Here is a 17,719-nt window from a genome sequence, read left to right on the forward strand (position 1 = left end):
AAGATTTAAGAAATTGTCAATTTTCCACAGAAAAATTTGGGGTCACAATTTATTTTGCTAATTTCTGTATATAGTCTGAAAACAGATTTACTAAGTATTGCGCAACAGCACACTGTATTGCACAAAAGCAAGAAATCTTCAATTGAATATAAATTCAAATCATATAACCAATTTCAAGTTCTTTGACTACATTTATTCTGTGTCAGAAACCTATAATGTGTCAAATATTTATTTAAAATCCAAATTCAGACCTGTATCAAGCTCGAATATAGTGTTCATTTTTGCCCCAACTGTTTAGGGTTGGACCTCTGCGGTCGTATCAAGCTGCGCACTGTGAAGCAGTTTATTGAATGTTTGCATTACTTCCAAAAAGAAAAAAACCTAAACCAGGGGTATCAATTTTTCATTTAGATACTTAATTATGTAGTTTCATTTGTTTCATTGGACTATTCCTTCTCTTTGGTGGGTCATGTGATTAGATACTTAATTATGTAGTTACATTTGTTTCATTGGACTATTCATGCTATTCCTTCTCTTTGGTGGGTCATGTAATTCCAATTCTTTCTCTTTAGGTTTAACTAAGTTGGTTATATCCTGGAATTTCTTGGACAATAAACCTGTATCTGACAATGTTCCCAATGTCTGACTACGAGGTCGTCCCTCCGTAGGTGACCCAGGTGGACTAGGGTAGTGGAACTGTTGAGAGTTCATCGTTGCAGGGGACGGCATTGGTGAACAATCTGGAGTAGAGGCAGCTGAAGAATCCTGTATAAAACAATAAACATGTACATATAAGCCAACTAAAATTAATTGATAGATTTTCAGCCCTTCCCGCCACGATTTTTGTTATTTCAAAAAATTGCATTTCCGTTTTGTCCATTTCTGTTATGGGTAACCGCACCGATAATTTTGTTTCATTCTAAAACTTCCTGTTGCCAAATTTTGTTTTTCGTATTTCTCCAAGTAATTTGACCAAAATAATTAAGTCAATATATCCTGCTGCTCTATGATGACTACATTATCATCCGAGAATAGAGATTGATTACGGGGAGGGCTGAAATATTTGGGTAACAAGTAATTAGGGGTGTCAAAGAACCACAATCGCAGTATGTCACAAATTTCGGTGATCAGAAGACCATAGATTTTTTAATTTTTATACAATAACTTTGTGTCAGGAATTTCAGATTGTGAATGATATCAAAAGCGCAAGAATCGTGGCTCATATTGGTATACAAAACATGACTGGAATAGAGAAATTTACCAAAGCATAAACTTGAGTACAAAAAGACATAGTCCTTAGTATTCTTTGTTGTGTTTTGTGTACTGTTGTTTGTCTGTTGGTCTTTTTTTTTTTTTTTTTTAGCCATGGTGTTGTCATTTTCGACTTATGAGTTTGAATGTCCCTTTGGTATCTTTTGCCTCTCTTTTAATACAATTATATTTACACCTTGCATACTCATCTTAAAAGCATCAACTATTCTTTTCAACACAGTTGAGTTTTCACTTTACTTAATGTTCTCATAACACTTGTGTTTCATACCAATGGATATGCTTCATTTCACGGGCACTATAAACCATAACTTAGAAAGCAAAAGAAATTTGATGTAGGTAGTATAAAAGAGACAATTTCTCCACATTTTTTTCTATTTCCTGAAAATAGGTTTCTATAGCAGATAGAACAGTGGTTGAATCAGAAATATCTATTTTAGAATTTGAAAAAAAGTATGCAGAATTCATACATGATATAAGCTTATTATTACCCTTGCATATGAAGAACACAATACGAAAGCCATTTAAGGGTTTCAGAGGAAATAAAAATTAAAAAATTAAATCCTCCCACCTGGCCCATTTATACAACAAATTGGATGAAAATCTACTAATTAATTCTAGTTGGCGTAATAGAAAACCAAGTATGATGCTATAAAATAATGGGAGTTTATTTTTAGTAAATGCTTTGGGAAGTCAAAAGTGGTTAATCCATTATATTTTGTCAATATTTTGGAAAACTGCTGATTGAGGTTGACAATAAGTTCAAGCACTATATGTGATAGACCTTACAACCATACAATGTATGATACAATATTTACCATTTAAGACAGATAACATTTGTAAGGACAAGGTCAAAACAAGGGCCTTCCTTTATATAAGCTTTATTTTTCAAAGAAATTCATACTTTCAAGGTCTTCTTTTATATTTGTATTAAAGACAAGAAATTAATTACGTCACAGAAAGGCCGCTTTTAAGCAATTAAGAGAAATTTATATATGTTGGTTGTTGATCCATGTTATTTTTGGACTCACCTAAAGAATGCATACGACAACAAGATAATAAACTTCAGTGGATGTATGTATGAATTCAAAATTCTCTCTTATAAATCTTTACTTGGTTCTTTCATGCACAATTCTCATGCAAAAATATATTCACAGCAGTGTATTTTTTAACCATCTACTCACTAACAAAAATCAATATGAGAATGAGTGTGTTCCAATTAAACTTCATAAAATTTCTGGTATTAAAATAATGTGAATAATAATGCGATATCTTTTACAATTTTTTTTATACCAATGTTTTAAAACCCAAAATATGTACCTTCTCAGTATGTAAGGTAGAAAGATATCACATGTGGAGCAGGACAACCTGATTGTCTGTAGAACCAGTATCAAACTGGACTCTTCCATTAGGATATATGTTTTAATTTTGTTTCCCGTTTTCAATTTTGTCCTTTTTTTCCCTTTCAGCTTAAGTCTTGATTGTCCTTTTTCTGAATTTAGGTGAGTAGTATATAACATCTGTGACTACTTACAAAAGATCTTGTCCAGCTATATTCACTCACTGTTGTACCACTTCTGTGTCTAGTTCTTTCTCCCTCTTCCTTCTTTTTACCCTATTAATAGAAATAATTGTTAGGTAAATTTGTATAAACTTTTTTTTTAATTTTCTAAAGTGGGTAACTTTTGTTTTCATCTTTAATATATAAATATATAATTAAACAATAATCATATAAGTGGGCAGACTGGCAAAGATAGTGGCAAATCTTTACCATTACTGGAAAACAATGGAGTATTGGAATGAAAAGTGTGTAGCAAAAGGCATTTATAGACTCTTATGAAAGCTGTTATGATTCCTAATCATGTAGAAAATTTGTCAATCTACCACGTTATACCTGGGGGGGTTTGAAATCCAAGAGACCTACATTTTCTGTAATCTGTGTTTTTTCATTGGATAAGAAACTTGTTACACAGTGTTGTAAGTTCAGACATTTACCAAAGTGGCATTCATTCTGCAAAGTTGCACTTTTCATTCCCATTTTGATATGAAAACATCTTCTCATATCAGGTGTTTTATATATGAGCACACTTTTTAATTAGTCTTTGCTATTTACAAAACTTGATAGAAACTTACCATGGATACTAGTAAATCAAATGACGTATTCAATATCTCTGTTGTAGATATTGAATGGTGTTGTCAACAGTTAACCGGTTTACCGATTAACCATCAGAAGGACCAAATATCAAATACCAAAAACTTTAATCGGTTGATCAGACCTTTTTTCAATTTTAATAAATTTGATATAAATGTGTATTGAAATCATAAATGACAATGTTAAATCATAAAATGAATATGGAGGAACTGAATTAAGGGGATACCCAACACTTCGACTAAAATAGATTTGGCTTGTTTAATTTTAATCGTTAAAAGAAATTTGATTTGAACTACACAATTTACAGGAATAATTTATTGGATATATAGCAGTTTGACAAACACTAAATTTGATCATTGAGAAGCTTGATTTCTCTTTACTAGTTTTTTTACCACTTTGGTAAGGGTCAAAGGCAGATGATACCTGCCAGACAGACATGTTCACCTTACAATCATTCCATACACCAAATAAAGTTAACCTATTGCTTATACTATTAGAAAAACAGATCAAAACACAACAAGAGTGCACACGCTGAAATGTCTCGCCTTCTTTACTAATCATTGATATTATGTTGATAGTCTTAAATATAAAGCTTTTTTACAACTGTCACATAAACTTAACATTAACCAAGTAAACTAAACATTGACCAATGAACCATGAAAATGAGGTCAAGGTCAGATGAACCATGCTAGGCAGGCATGTACAGCTAACAATTCTTCCATACAACAAATATAGTTGACCTATTGCTTATAGTTTAAGAAAAACAGACCAAAACACAAAAACTTAACACTGAGCAATGGACCTTGAAAATGAGGTCAAGGTCACATAAAACCTGTGTGACTGACATTTGGATCATAAAATATTTCCATACACCAAATATAGTTGAACCATCTATTATTCCTGTGTATAATTTGGAGTTTAGTATGACGTCCATTATCACTGAACTAGTATACATATTTGTTTAGGGGCCAGTTGAGGGACACCTTCGGGTGCGGGAGTTTCTCGCTGCTTTGAAGACCCATTGGTGGCCTTCAGCTGTTGTCTGCTCTATGGTCGGGCTGTTGTCTCTTTGACACATTCCCCATTTCCATTCTCAATTTTATTGCATATAGTATTAGAAAAACAGACCAAAACTCAAAAACTTAACTTTGACCACTGAACCATGAAAATGAGGTCAAGGTCAGATGACACCTGCCAGCTAGACATGTACACCTTACAATCATTCCATACACCAAATATAATAGACCTATTGCATACAGTATTAGAAAAAAAGACCAAAACTCAAAAACTTAACCTTGTTCACTGATCCATGAAATGAGGTCGAGATCAAATGAAAACTATCTGACGGGCATGAGGCTCTTGTTAGGTACGCACATACCAAATATAGTTATCCTATTACTTATAATAAGAGAAAATTTAACATTACAAAAAATCTTAACTTTTTTTTCAAGTAGTCACTGAACCATGAAAATGAGGTCAAGGACATTGGACATGTGACTGACGGAAACTTCGTAACATGAGGCATCCATATACAAAGTATGAAGCATCCAGATCTTCCACCTTCTAAAATCTAAAGCTTTTAAGAAGTTAGCCAACGCCGCCCCTGCCGGATCACTATCCCTATGTCGAGCTTTCTGCGACAAAAGTTGCAGGCTCGACAAAAACTTAACATTGACCAATGAACCGTGAAAATGAGGTAAAGATAACATGAAACCTGCCAGACTGATATGTACCCCTTACAATCATTCCATACACCACATATAGTTGACCTGCTGCTAACAGTATCTGAGGAACAGACAAAATCACATAACTTTATCCTTGATCACTGATCCAGGAAATGAAGTCGAGGTCAGGTGAACCCGTCTGATGGACATGTAGACTCTGCAAGGAACCCTTATACCAAACATTTTTATCCTATTACTCATAATAAGTGAGAAATTCACATGACAAAAAATAAACATTTTTTCAACTACAACAGACATATTTCAGACAGAATCTTCATAACATAACGCATCTGTATACAAGTTATGAATCCTAGGTCTTCTACCCTCTGAAATATAAAGCTTACTACAAACAATTTACGATGGTGCCGGATAGTACTCCATGTCTTGCATTAAGTGACTTTTGTCACAGGCGAGACAAAATTGACGATCATCATAGGTATACATGTCGTATCAAAAACATGCAGACAAGAAGAATACAGAATAGTCTAGGAAAAGACGTCTTGAAAAACTTCAATACATTGTTTCATATAACCAGGCATTTGTAAAGTATTGCAGACACTGTCTTTGAACACCAACATTAATACCGGTTAACCAGTTAATCGGTTGAAAGATTGACAATTTAATCTAAAATGATATTGAATCTTACCCTTAATATCAGTGATTCAAACGACGTGGTTAAACTCTTCTTACATTTGTTCTTGATCGAGTCAAATGACAATGCTGCTTTCCCTTTACTCTCTATAATGTTAAACTAAAAAAGATAACGTTGACTGTATTAACAATGGAATTTTTTCATAGTATTTTAAAGTATTGCCCCATTTTGTCGTAAATGTTTTTCTGAATATTTCTTTTTTAACCATGAAAATTCTATGAATAAGATTACCTCTGTACAAATGACCTTCATTAGAAAAAGTTCATGAACTACGTTGTAAATATGAATGCTTACCAATAAGGTAAGAAATTTGTGTGAATTCAAACAAAGGCTCATATATTTAGCACCAACAGATTTATATAAGGTTTTTTTTATCTTTCACAATAACCAATGATTCTTTGGTTATGAGAGTCCTTCAATCTCTAAGGTTATCCCCAATTGTCAATCAAGATAAAAATGATGGTATGATCTTCCCCTCAACTATCTTCACAAATTTTCTATTAAAATTACCAGAGTGAGTACTCATAACAAAAAAACGTGTTAGCTTCAGATTTATGTGTAAGTTGTTTATGTTACAATCATGAGTATTCTCACAAAAAAACGTGTTAGCTTCAGATTTATGTGTAAGTTGTTTATGTTAAAATCATGAGTGCTCTCACAAAAAATGTGTTAGCTCCCGATTGTTGTGTTAGTTCTTTCTGTTGAAATTATCAGTCTTCTCACAAATAGCGTGTTAGCTTCAAATTTATTTGTTCTTTTTTAAATTACCGGTGTCCTTGTAGATGACTTGTACGGATCAGTTACCTCTGCTTTAACAGATGATTTATTAGCATCAGATAAATGTGTATGCTCCTTCTGTTTCACTTCACATAACTTCCTCAGACCAATCATTAATATCTCTACCATCTCATCATAACTCTGAGGATTCTCAAACTACAATTACATATGCAGTAAAAGTTTTAAATTCTGAAACTACAATTACATGTGTGGTAAAAGTTTTAAATTCTGAAACTACAATTACAGGTGCAGTAAAAGTTAAAATTAGCAGCTTAACCTTCAGTAGCAAAAGTTAATGGTTTTCAAATCAATGTAATTTAAAATGTTTACTTTCACCACTGCCCCAGGTTAGGGGTAGGATTTGGATCCAGCAAACATGTTTAACCCCACCACATTCTTTATGTGTTTGTCCCAAGTCAGGAGCCTGTTGTTCAGTGGTTGTCGTTGGTTCATGTCCGTCATATTTGTTTTTCCTATATTGTTTTGTTATAAATTAGTCGGTTAGTTTTCCAAATTGAATTGTTTCACATTTTTCATGTCAGGGTCTTTCATAACCAACTATACGGTATTGGTTTTTTAAAGGCAGCATGGTTGTCTATAATTGCTTACATCCACTTCATTTGAACTTTGGTGGATAGTTGTCTCATTTGATTTCATACCACATCTCTTTATTTGTAAATAGGAAGTTAAAATATTCTTATTTTACATTAATTAAAAATCAATATGATATTGGTAATAAGATTATAAAATGACAAAATATAAATATGGATTTAAAGTGATGGATATGTCCTAATATTATACTAGAGTGAAATATCCCTCTTAATCTTGCAATTTAATTGGTTACCTAAACAGGGGATATGAGCCCATATCCCCTGTGAAGGAAAACAAAGACAATAAGCTGTTGACACAGAGATATGTCCTGCCTGTCGGCATTAAATTAAAAAAAAAACAAAAAACAATCTAATGGACAGCAACATTGCTTATTATTTCAATGTCACTGGACTATGATCTTGTGGGCAGGGCCTAGAAATGATCAACAAACTGAAAGTACAGACAGTAATGTAACTTTATAGAAAATATCATTGTCTATTGTAAGTAGTTCCTATCAATATAGCTTCAGCAGAAAACTTTACATTGAAAATTGCTAAATCAATTCAAAGTCACTGGACCAAGTCCTAGGGGCAGGGCTTCAAAATAGTTGTCAAACTGATATGTACTGATAGTAATGCAACTTTATATAAAATATCATTGACCTATCACAAGTGGTTCCTATCAAACTGACTTGAGCAGAAAACTTTAACATTAAAAATTGCTTATTAATTGAAAGTGGCCGGACCATGACCTAGGGGGTAGGGCCGCGAAAAAGTTGTCAAACTGATGTGTACTGATAGTAATGCAACTTCATACAAAATATAGTTGATCTATCACAAATAGATCCCATGAAACTAACTTAAGCAGAAAACTTAACAAATGTTGATGCCGTCATCATCATCATCGCCATCACCAGGGGATATGGTCTCAGGAGATATAACTGACAGGGAATATAAGCCTTTATCCCCGGTGAAGATCCAAAATAACATACTGTGGATTTATTTATTTTCATGGGTACCAATTTTTTCGTGGATTGCGGAAAACTTGCCATTTCCTGGATATTTGATTTCATAATTTGGCAAAGTCAGCATACAACCTGATAGAAAATTTGTAATTCATTGAACATTAAAATTAGTGGTTGACCTGTACCCACGAAAATTGATATCCAACGAATAATGAATCCAAAGTATAAAAAATATTTATAATTTTGCCGTACCTGTACAAGGTTATGGACATCAGCGACATCTTTCTCCTGTAGATTGTGAAGTCTTTTCTCTAACAGGTCATATGCATTGTGACTAGATAATCCTAAAAAAATAGACATAAATCACTGTATTTTGCTTTGTACAGTCTTGTACAAAACATAAGAATTGTTTTCAATTTAAATAGTGTCCATGTAGTTATAGATTTTCAAACAATAGGCACTTAGTTTTCCTGAGGTTTCTAACACAGATAAAAATAGATTTTTTTTATTAGATTATTGTTATATATTTTTCAGTTGCAATAAAAGAAACCATCTACAGTGATCTATCTTATTCCTTGCTCTCATCCATGGAGGCTGAATATGTTTGTTGTTTTACATGCTTCCATCTGACTTATCAAGTATATTATTAGCATTTCAAACAGTACAGGATTTTGTGTCATTGAAATCAGTACTGAAATTAATGGCAATTGTTATATAGTGGTCAACTTCTGAACGATTGTATGAATGTTGGCTTATTTTTGTCCAAGCCTATTTATAAAGTAACTACAATCATACAGTTATGAAATGAAATGCAACAAATATTTACCAATATATATATATTATATGTTTAAAAGATAATCTTGAAAACAATATATCTTGAAATTTATGAGTTGTACAAAACAGTCAGAATCTTTGATATTCTTCAACTTCGTAATTTATTTGGCCTTTTAATCTTTTTTTTAATCAAGCATCACTGATGAGTCTTTTGTAGACTAAACATGTGTCTTATGTATAAATTTGTACCCCTAGTATCTATGATGAGTTTATGAAGTACTAAGTGAATCTATTATAGTTGACATGTCATAATTGTTTGTCATGTGATGTAGGTGAATCTATTATAGTTGACATGTCATAATTGTTTGTCATGTGATGTAGGTGAATCTATAATAGTTGACATGTCATAATTGTTTGTCATGTGATGTAGGTGATATATATTATAGTTGACATGTCATAATTGTTTGTCATATAATGTAGCTGAATCTATTATATATAGTTGACATGTCATAATTGTTTGTCATGTGATGTAGGTGAATCTATTATAGTTGACATGTCAGTAAATAAGGCTGGTCTTACACCTTCCTGATGTTAAAAATGAATCTTTTGCCTGTCTGGTATTTATACTTTTGATTAATGTCATGACAAAAACTATGTATTTTGTTGCCTGCATGGAGTTTTTTTACATAGCCTATGTTTTGTGTTGCCTGCTTGTGGTTTTTTACATAGCCTGTGTTGTTTTGTGTTGCCTGCATGGAGTTTTTTTAAAATAGCCTATATTTTGTGTTGCCTGTTTGTGGTTTTTCACATAGCCTGTGTTTTGTGTTGCCTGCTTGTGGTTTTTTACATAGCCTGTTTTGTGTTGCCTGCATGGAGTTTTTTACATAGCCTGTGTTGTTTTGTGTTGCCTGCTTGTGGTTTTTCACATAGCCTATGTTTTGTGTTGCCTGCTTGTGGTTTTTCACAAAGCCTATGTTTTGTGTTGCCTGCTTGTGGTTTTTTACATAGCCTATGTTTTGTGTTGCCTGCATGGTTTTTTTTACATAGCCTGTGTTTTTTTTGTGTTACCTGCTTGTGGTTTTTTACATAGCCTATGTTTTGTGTTGCCTGCATGGAGTTTTATTTTACATAGCCTATGTTTTGTGTTGCCTGCTTGTGGTTTTTTACATAGCCTATGTTTTGTGTTGCCTGCTTGTGGTTTTTTTACAAAGCCTAAGTTTTGTGTTGCCTGCTTGTGGTTTTTTACATAGCCTATGTTTTGTGTTGCCTGCTTGTGGTTTTTTTTACATAGCCTATGTTTTGTGTTGCCTGCTTGTGTTTTTTTACATAGCCTTTGTTTTGTGTTGCCTGCTTGTGGTTTTTCACATAGCCTATGTTTTGTGTTGCCTGCTTGTGGTTTTTTACATAGCCTGCATGTTTTTTTTTACATAGCCTGTGTTGTTTTTTGTTGCCTGCTTGTGGTTTTTCACATAGCCTATGTTTTGTGTTGCCTGCTTTTGGTTTTTTACAAAGCCTATGTTTTGTGTTGCCTGCTTGTGGTTTTTTACATAGCCTGTTTTGTGTTGCCTGCATGGTTTTTTTTTACATAGCCTGTGTTTTTTTGTGTTGCCTGCTTGTGGTTTTTTACATAGCCTTTGTGTTGCCTGCATGGAGTTTTATTTTACATAGCCTGTGTTGTTTTGTGTTGCCTGCTTGTGGTTTTTTTACATAGCCTATGTTTTGTGTTGCCTGCTTGTAGTTTTTTACATAGTCTATGTTTTGTGTTGATTCGTATCTTGACACAGATAATTACACGACACAGATTGTGAAATTTGTTGCTGGATTGGTATTCATACTTACAATTAAGTACCAGACACAGACTGTGTGTCTATTTATCTGCTTTGTGATCTAACTTACCATTAAGTTCCTGACACAACTTATGTAGCTGGTGTAATGGACACATTATACAAATCTGTTTATGAGTCTGTTCAAATGCACACTGGAATGCTGATCTCAGAACAGACATGATCTCATCTGTCTAAAATTAAACAATTAGTTAAAGTCACAAAATAAATTATTAAAATATTACACTGTTATATGAAAACAGTAACCAAATGTGCACTTCTTACTTGGGAAAGGCTTTCATTACTTTTTTCAATATGAAAGTTGTCAGTTTATTTGTTCGCAAAGAACCTACATTCCACAGATCTGCATTCTCACAGACTGTCATACAGAAAATATAAATCCTATGAGAATTTGACCTGATATATTTTGAACTTCATTACAAATTACCAGAATAAATAATGCAGATGTGTAAGACTTAGATACTATCAGGCTAGTAACCTAGACAACTGAGGTCCTATTTACTACCATATGTTCATAACAATAATTCTTAACTAATTTGTAAGAAAAATAAGATGATACTTTTCACCAAAATTTTTTCCAATTCTAGCTAAACACCATTCAGAACTTACTCTTCTTTGTCCCAACTATTTACTTCAGTTTATTTAATTTGTTAAGTTTCACTGGGCCTTACAGGGAGTAACAATTTTTTTACAACACTCATATATGGAGATACTGAGTAAAGTCAGACAGAAACAAAAAATTAAAATAAGGCCAAGAAATTTAAGATTTAAAATGATTTATGTAAGTCGTATATATATATATATTTGTCTTGACTCATTATGTGTTAAAATCTGCTCTTAGAAAGAGCATTCAGGGCCAAGTATACATACTTATTTATATTCTGAATACTACAATTTCACAAAGCTTAAATCCACATCATTTGGTGTTAGGCTGATAGTTGTCTTATTGGCAATCATACCACATCTCCTTATTTCTATAAAGTTATGTATTTTAAACTCCTGTTACAAAAAAAAAACTTGTGTGAACAACATGATTATGGTGTGATTTCGAAAAATATATATTTTAATGAACTAAGCTGTTGGTTTGTTGTCTCCTTGTCACCAAATATCTCCTTTAGTTTATACTCACACACTGAAAGTCTCAATAAACAAGCAAGATCCAGCAAGATTTAAAATTTTCTTTTACTAGATGATCATAAATTTATCCTGACAATACAATGTATCAAATCCTCATTCATTTTTTATATATATAACAAGAGCAGTAAAAAATAACCCACCCCTGGTCTTTTGAAGTTTTACTAACCTTGAACTAGTACTGTACATGTAAAATCATAAGAAATGATAATGCCTTATAATTACCAATACATAGAGAAAATCAAATAAAACACTTCAATGTAGCCTTGTATACTAAACAACATCATACAGGGGATTCGTTAAACAGTGACATAAATAATTAATTCATTGATCAGGCTAACAACGTATAAAAGTTTGATATGTTTTCCAATATATTGAGGAATATGTCTTATGACTTCCTGTAATTTTAGCACAATAAGGAATTCAACGGATGGAATCTGTGTGAAATGCCATTCTCTCAGCTCTATATAAAACAAAATATCCTTTGTATCATTAGACATTTTATATTGACAAGAAATAAAGAATATTAATCAGGAACTAAATTATTCATGTGATGCAGCTTTGAAAGTCTTTTGCAAATTTTAATTCCTTATTTTTATCTACAATTCTAAAATGCCATCCTTCTTTCACTTTGTAAACAGAGCTGATTCCACCAAAACATGGGTTAATGTGTGTGTGACATCATTATTAAACTTGCTATGCAACTTTTATTTTGAATGACAGCTGAGACCAAAATAGACATGTATGTGGGTGTTGCACAATAAGAAATTTAATAAAATGTTTTAAAAAGAAAGTCCAAATAAAATATCCAGGTCTAATGGGGGTTTGGGATTACACAGGTTTCACTGTATAAGCATGTTGAAGTAGGATACAGATTATTATACTGTGGTACTATTGAACATTTAAAGAATGAGGACTTCACTATGATGCATATGAATTCTAGTTTGTCTCCCACTGCAGTACACATGTTTTTTTTTCTGTAAAATCTATAGGAGAGAAGTAACATGATATGCAAAGACAATTCCATTTTTCAAGCCTATGTGTGTGTGTGTGTGTGGTGATGTGTTTACTTACTACAGAGAAGGAATGACATTTCATTACATGGCACACAAAAACATTTCCATTTTCTCTGGCAATAAAACCAAACACCTCTGAGTTATCTTTTCCCTACAAAAAGATAAAAAATAATATAAAAACAAAATATTCATATATCAATGCTAACTATAATATTATCACCATCCCTGCTGCCTTCTTTTATTCAATTATTGGTCAAAATGTTAAAACTATTTTGCAAACTATGTCCTTTTGGTTATGTTTTTTGGCATTTATCATTAACAAAATGCATGTACAATTTATTTATTGAATTAAATCCCTCTTAGACATAACTCTCGCATCACAATTTTTCCAAGAAGTAAGGGGATATTGTCATCATGGTCATAGAAAGAAGAGCCTTTTTCTTATGAACATAGATGAAAGGGTTCACGAACATAAATTGACTTATGTTTGTCTTTTCAAAGTTATTAATTGATTTATCATATAAGTATTTAGTTGGACCATTACAAATTGCATCCTTCAGATGTCTTTTTAGGGTATATTTGTATTTATACATGTAGTTTATTGTTTCACTGACACATACCTTCATCTCCTTTCATTTATGTTATGCACTAGTACTGTTGAATTAATGTTAGTCATGAAACTGCTACTTTTTTTTTTATTACTGACAATGTTTAAAAGGTTCATCATTCAAGAATAATAAAAAGTTATAAATTAAGATCTATTAATTTTGAACTGTTGGAAAATAAAAGATTTTTCAACTTCTACCACAATTTAATTTCAGAATTCTAAATGAAAGTATAAAATCAAGACAAGTATTGTTTGACAACCTTGATTGACATCTGACATTTAAAGTAAGCCATTTTTTTCATCCTATACTTCAATACACATAATAAGACAATAAGCTGTAATTAACTGACCATTTCCCACTCAATATTGATCTTTATAAATCACAATTCACTGATTCATTATAGTCTTTAGGATTGTTTTATTGTTGTATTCCTGAACACAATTCTCATCCGGTTTATAAAATCATGAAAAAAACTTGAGTCTTTTCACCTCCATTAAACAATAGTTTTCAACCTATATTTAATCCATTGGATGTAACTTTGCAGGGAAATTTGGAGTGAAATATTACTTAACAAATCAATTAAATGAGATGTAACCTGACAGCTACCCAACAACAAACTAGAAGTTAATACACAGTATTCATTTGAACTATGGTGGAGGTTATCTCATCGGCAATCATACCATCTCCTAATTTCTATATTTACTGCAGGGTTTCTTGCTGTGTTGTGTGGATGCTGTAGAATGTGTTCCTGTGCTTGTGATGTATACCCTTATATTTTACAGTTACAGGATATTTTTGTGTTTCGTTATACATTAGGCTGTTTGTTTTCTCGTTTGAATTGCTTCACATTTTTCATTTCAGGGCCTTTTAATACAGACGATACGGTATGGGTTTTTCTAAATGTTGAAGGCCATATACAGTGGTCTGTAGTTGCTTACATCTACTTCATTGTCTTATTAGCAATCATACCACATCTCCTTATTCTTATCTTCAAGAAATTTAACATTAAACTATCCAATCTATCAACACCAGAAAATTCACAAAATAAAAAGAATAACATCAAGTTGTGACAAAAGACAATCATTTACAGGACTTCAAACTTGGGTCAGGCCAAGGACATGTGGAAAGGTGAAATAAGTTTTATGGGATCTCAATCCTCCACACTTTAAATATATCAATAGGCATGATAAGTGGAATCACAAAGCCTTCATAAACAATAATATATACCGGTATGTGTCCTTAAAACACTATGTTTTGCTCACACTTATAACACAAATTTTCAAATTGATATGACAACAACTTCATTGTAAACTTCTGTAACCATGGTAACCAAAAACTTTAACCTGATACAGGAAGGATGAAGGGACGAACAGACTAGAAATTATTATGCCCCCTCTAATATTGTAGACAGTGCATAAAAATATACTGTGTTCATTTATAAATTGATTTAGATACGTGGAGAATGTGTCCATGGGACACAGATGATGCCCCTGCTTGCATAAAACATTTATAGGGACACAACTAGAGAACTGTAAAAGTGACGCCACCCAAATTTGAACTTGATCTGTGTTTTATGGTAATAAGCATTGTGAATAAGTTTCATAACATTTGGTTGAGGCAAACTAAAGTAAGAGAACAGAAACGAAAAATTCAGCAATTTTATCCATTTATAAAGGGGCATAACACAGGAATGGTAAAAGTTACACCAACCAAATTCAAACTTGATCTGTGTTTTGTGGTAATAAGCTTTGTGTATAAGTTTCATAACATTTGGTCAAGAGAAACTAATGTTAGAGAACGGAAACCAATTTCAGGACGTACGGATGAACAGACATAAGGATGGACGGACGGACGCACAGATGGACAAGTGTAAACCTTAATGACCCCTCCGCTTCGGCGGGGGCATAAAAAAAAAGATAAGTTCCACAAAATAAGTTCCTCAAAATGGTAAGTATTTACCAATCTAATGCCTTCGATAATTGATGGCTTCTTATGTCCAGCTACAAATAACACATGCATTACCCCCATCAGTGGCTGATCTTGTAACATAAAGTAATGTCCCCATGAAATATTGCCTTGAACTTTATTTTCCCTATTAGCAATATGCTAATGATACATTTGTTGAAGTTGTACAAGTTTTTAATTCACGACTATTATGGATCTCTTCAGAGTCTCTAGCTTGATGCATCAATTATGTATTGATCCAATGTTAAGACCATATGTAGACCTCTAAATGTTTTTAGATTTTTGTCGTTTGGTTGGTCACTCTCTCATTTTCATATTACCCTGCAACTCCATTTATTCATTTCACTTAATCGTTAATATAAAACAAAATTAAAAAAAAATATGTGTATTTTGTGTCAACAAATTTCACATTAAATATTGTCTAAGGCCTAAAAATATATATATGCCTACCGTAGCTATTACTGCTTCCTGACAAAAAAATAGGCGAGATATAAACATGATAAAAATGGTTTTATTTCAAAAAATATTTTTCATATAGGAAGTTTAACTGTGCCTAACCAAAACAATCAGAATTTAAACAATGCTTTACCAAAATTTTCCATACAATGTGTTAGAGTAGACATGAAAATTTGAGGTAGGTAGGGAGACAGGAAACATATATAACTAAATCTAATTTGCCTAAATAAAAAATAGGAAGCCAAGACACCCCCAGACAAAGACTTAAAGACAAATAATTATATATCAAAGTAATCAAAGTAATCCTATAATAGTGCCTTCCTAAATACACACATCAAACTTTTCCCTATATATAGGTTTGAACGTTGTTTTCAATTTAGACTTGTTTATGTAAATATATATATTCTATGGTCGGGTTGTTGTCTCTTTGACACATTCCCCATTTCCATTCTCAATTTTATATATATATATAACAATTTATCGGGTTGTTGTCTCTTTGACACATTCCCCATTTCCATTCTCAATTTTATATATATATATAACAATTTATCAACTGCATTAAGTGCAAAACAGTCTCTTTTTTGAAAAGTTTGCTATTTCTCGAATTACCTAGTAATGATTCAATAGTGACTGTCCAGTATAATAACAGTATCACTGACTCATCTTTATGTTATTTCAAATCCTGTATCAATTTCCTTAATTATAACTCTAATCAATTCATTCACGTACATGTACATGTATATGATAACAATAAGTCAATAAAGTTGTCATTACATGTGCATGCTTTAATAGAACAGAATAAAAATGTGAACCAAAATCCTTACAGTTATATATATATATATATATATTGGATTTTATCTGTTTTCTAAAGAGAAAATAGTCAAATTGATGAACCATAATAAAACACATGTATTCACACTTTTACATTTATGAAAAAATGTTTTGTAATAATCAATGAAGCAAACCAAGATTTAACCGATATATAAACAAATAGTGAACAGCTGTACTCTATTAAATATCTTAACACATAATTCATGAAAATATCTTTTTTCGAACTAAGTACTGACATGACTGAGCAGTTTGAAGAGCCAATACTGAAAAACTATTCTATATGTATGCTTAACATTTTTAACTCAGATTTTATGACAGGAAGAAAAAGAAAAAGTTAAAATTAATCACAACAAAACAAGCACTGCTTCTTTGACATTTTTGACATATGATTATTATTTCGTGATTTTTTTTCCATTTACATGATCCCATTATCCCTTTATCAATTCCAATGATTCAATTTTGAATTTGCCGATATTTTTTATCAATTTCCACTTGGCCATTCCAAATTACTAGAAATCCGTTCAAAGGTTATCCAGTTGTACAAAAGCTGGACTCTTGTAAGGTAAGTATTACCATTTCTACTTGGACCAAGACATAGAACTTTACAAAATTTCTAAATGGACCAAGACATAGTATTCTACATAATTTCTATCTGGACCAAGACATAGTATTTTACATAATTTCTATCTGGACCAAGACATAGTATTTTACATAATTTCTACCTCACATCATCTCAATCGCTTAACCAACATGACCAGAACAGAAAAATTTTTCTATTCACTAGCTTTTGGAATGTTACCAGTGGATGATAGCTTGACATACTGCAACCTGTTCAAAATACAGATCCTCTGTGCAAGATTTGCTCACATGAATCTGACAAGTCCATTCCACTCTCTGTTTTAGGGGTTCTTTTCACAAAAAAACCTTGCGACTGAAATTGATCTTTAGTTATACTGAAATGT

General features: G+C 32.2%; 1 protein-coding gene across 3 annotated transcripts in view; it reads right to left on the minus strand.

Annotated features, from left to right (window-relative positions):
* The window catches only part of LOC127726370 (TBC1 domain family member 1-like), a 65,448-nt gene that overhangs the window by 19,362 nt on the left and 28,367 nt on the right, over window positions 1-17,719 (minus strand). For 2 of the 3 annotated variants that reach the window (XM_052233740.1, XM_052233742.1), the window contains exons 3-9: window positions 12,956-13,048; window positions 10,800-10,920; window positions 8,382-8,473; window positions 6,566-6,730; window positions 5,792-5,896; window positions 2,804-2,884; window positions 500-765 (exon numbers count right to left, since the gene is read on the minus strand). In XM_052233740.1, coding sequence (XP_052089700.1) covers window positions 500-765; window positions 2,804-2,884; window positions 5,792-5,896; window positions 6,566-6,730; window positions 8,382-8,473; window positions 10,800-10,920; window positions 12,956-13,048 — 923 coding nt within the window. The remainder of the gene's footprint in view (window positions 1-499; window positions 766-2,803; window positions 2,885-5,791; window positions 5,897-6,565; window positions 6,731-8,381; window positions 8,474-10,799; window positions 10,921-12,955; window positions 13,049-17,719) is intronic. The other variant, XM_052233741.1, reaches the window with a different exon arrangement.

This window comes from Mytilus californianus, unplaced genomic scaffold (genome assembly GCF_021869535.1).
Source record: "Mytilus californianus isolate M0D057914Y unplaced genomic scaffold, xbMytCali1.0.p SCAF_17, whole genome shotgun sequence".
NCBI lineage: Eukaryota > Metazoa > Mollusca > Bivalvia > Mytilida > Mytilidae > Mytilus > Mytilus californianus.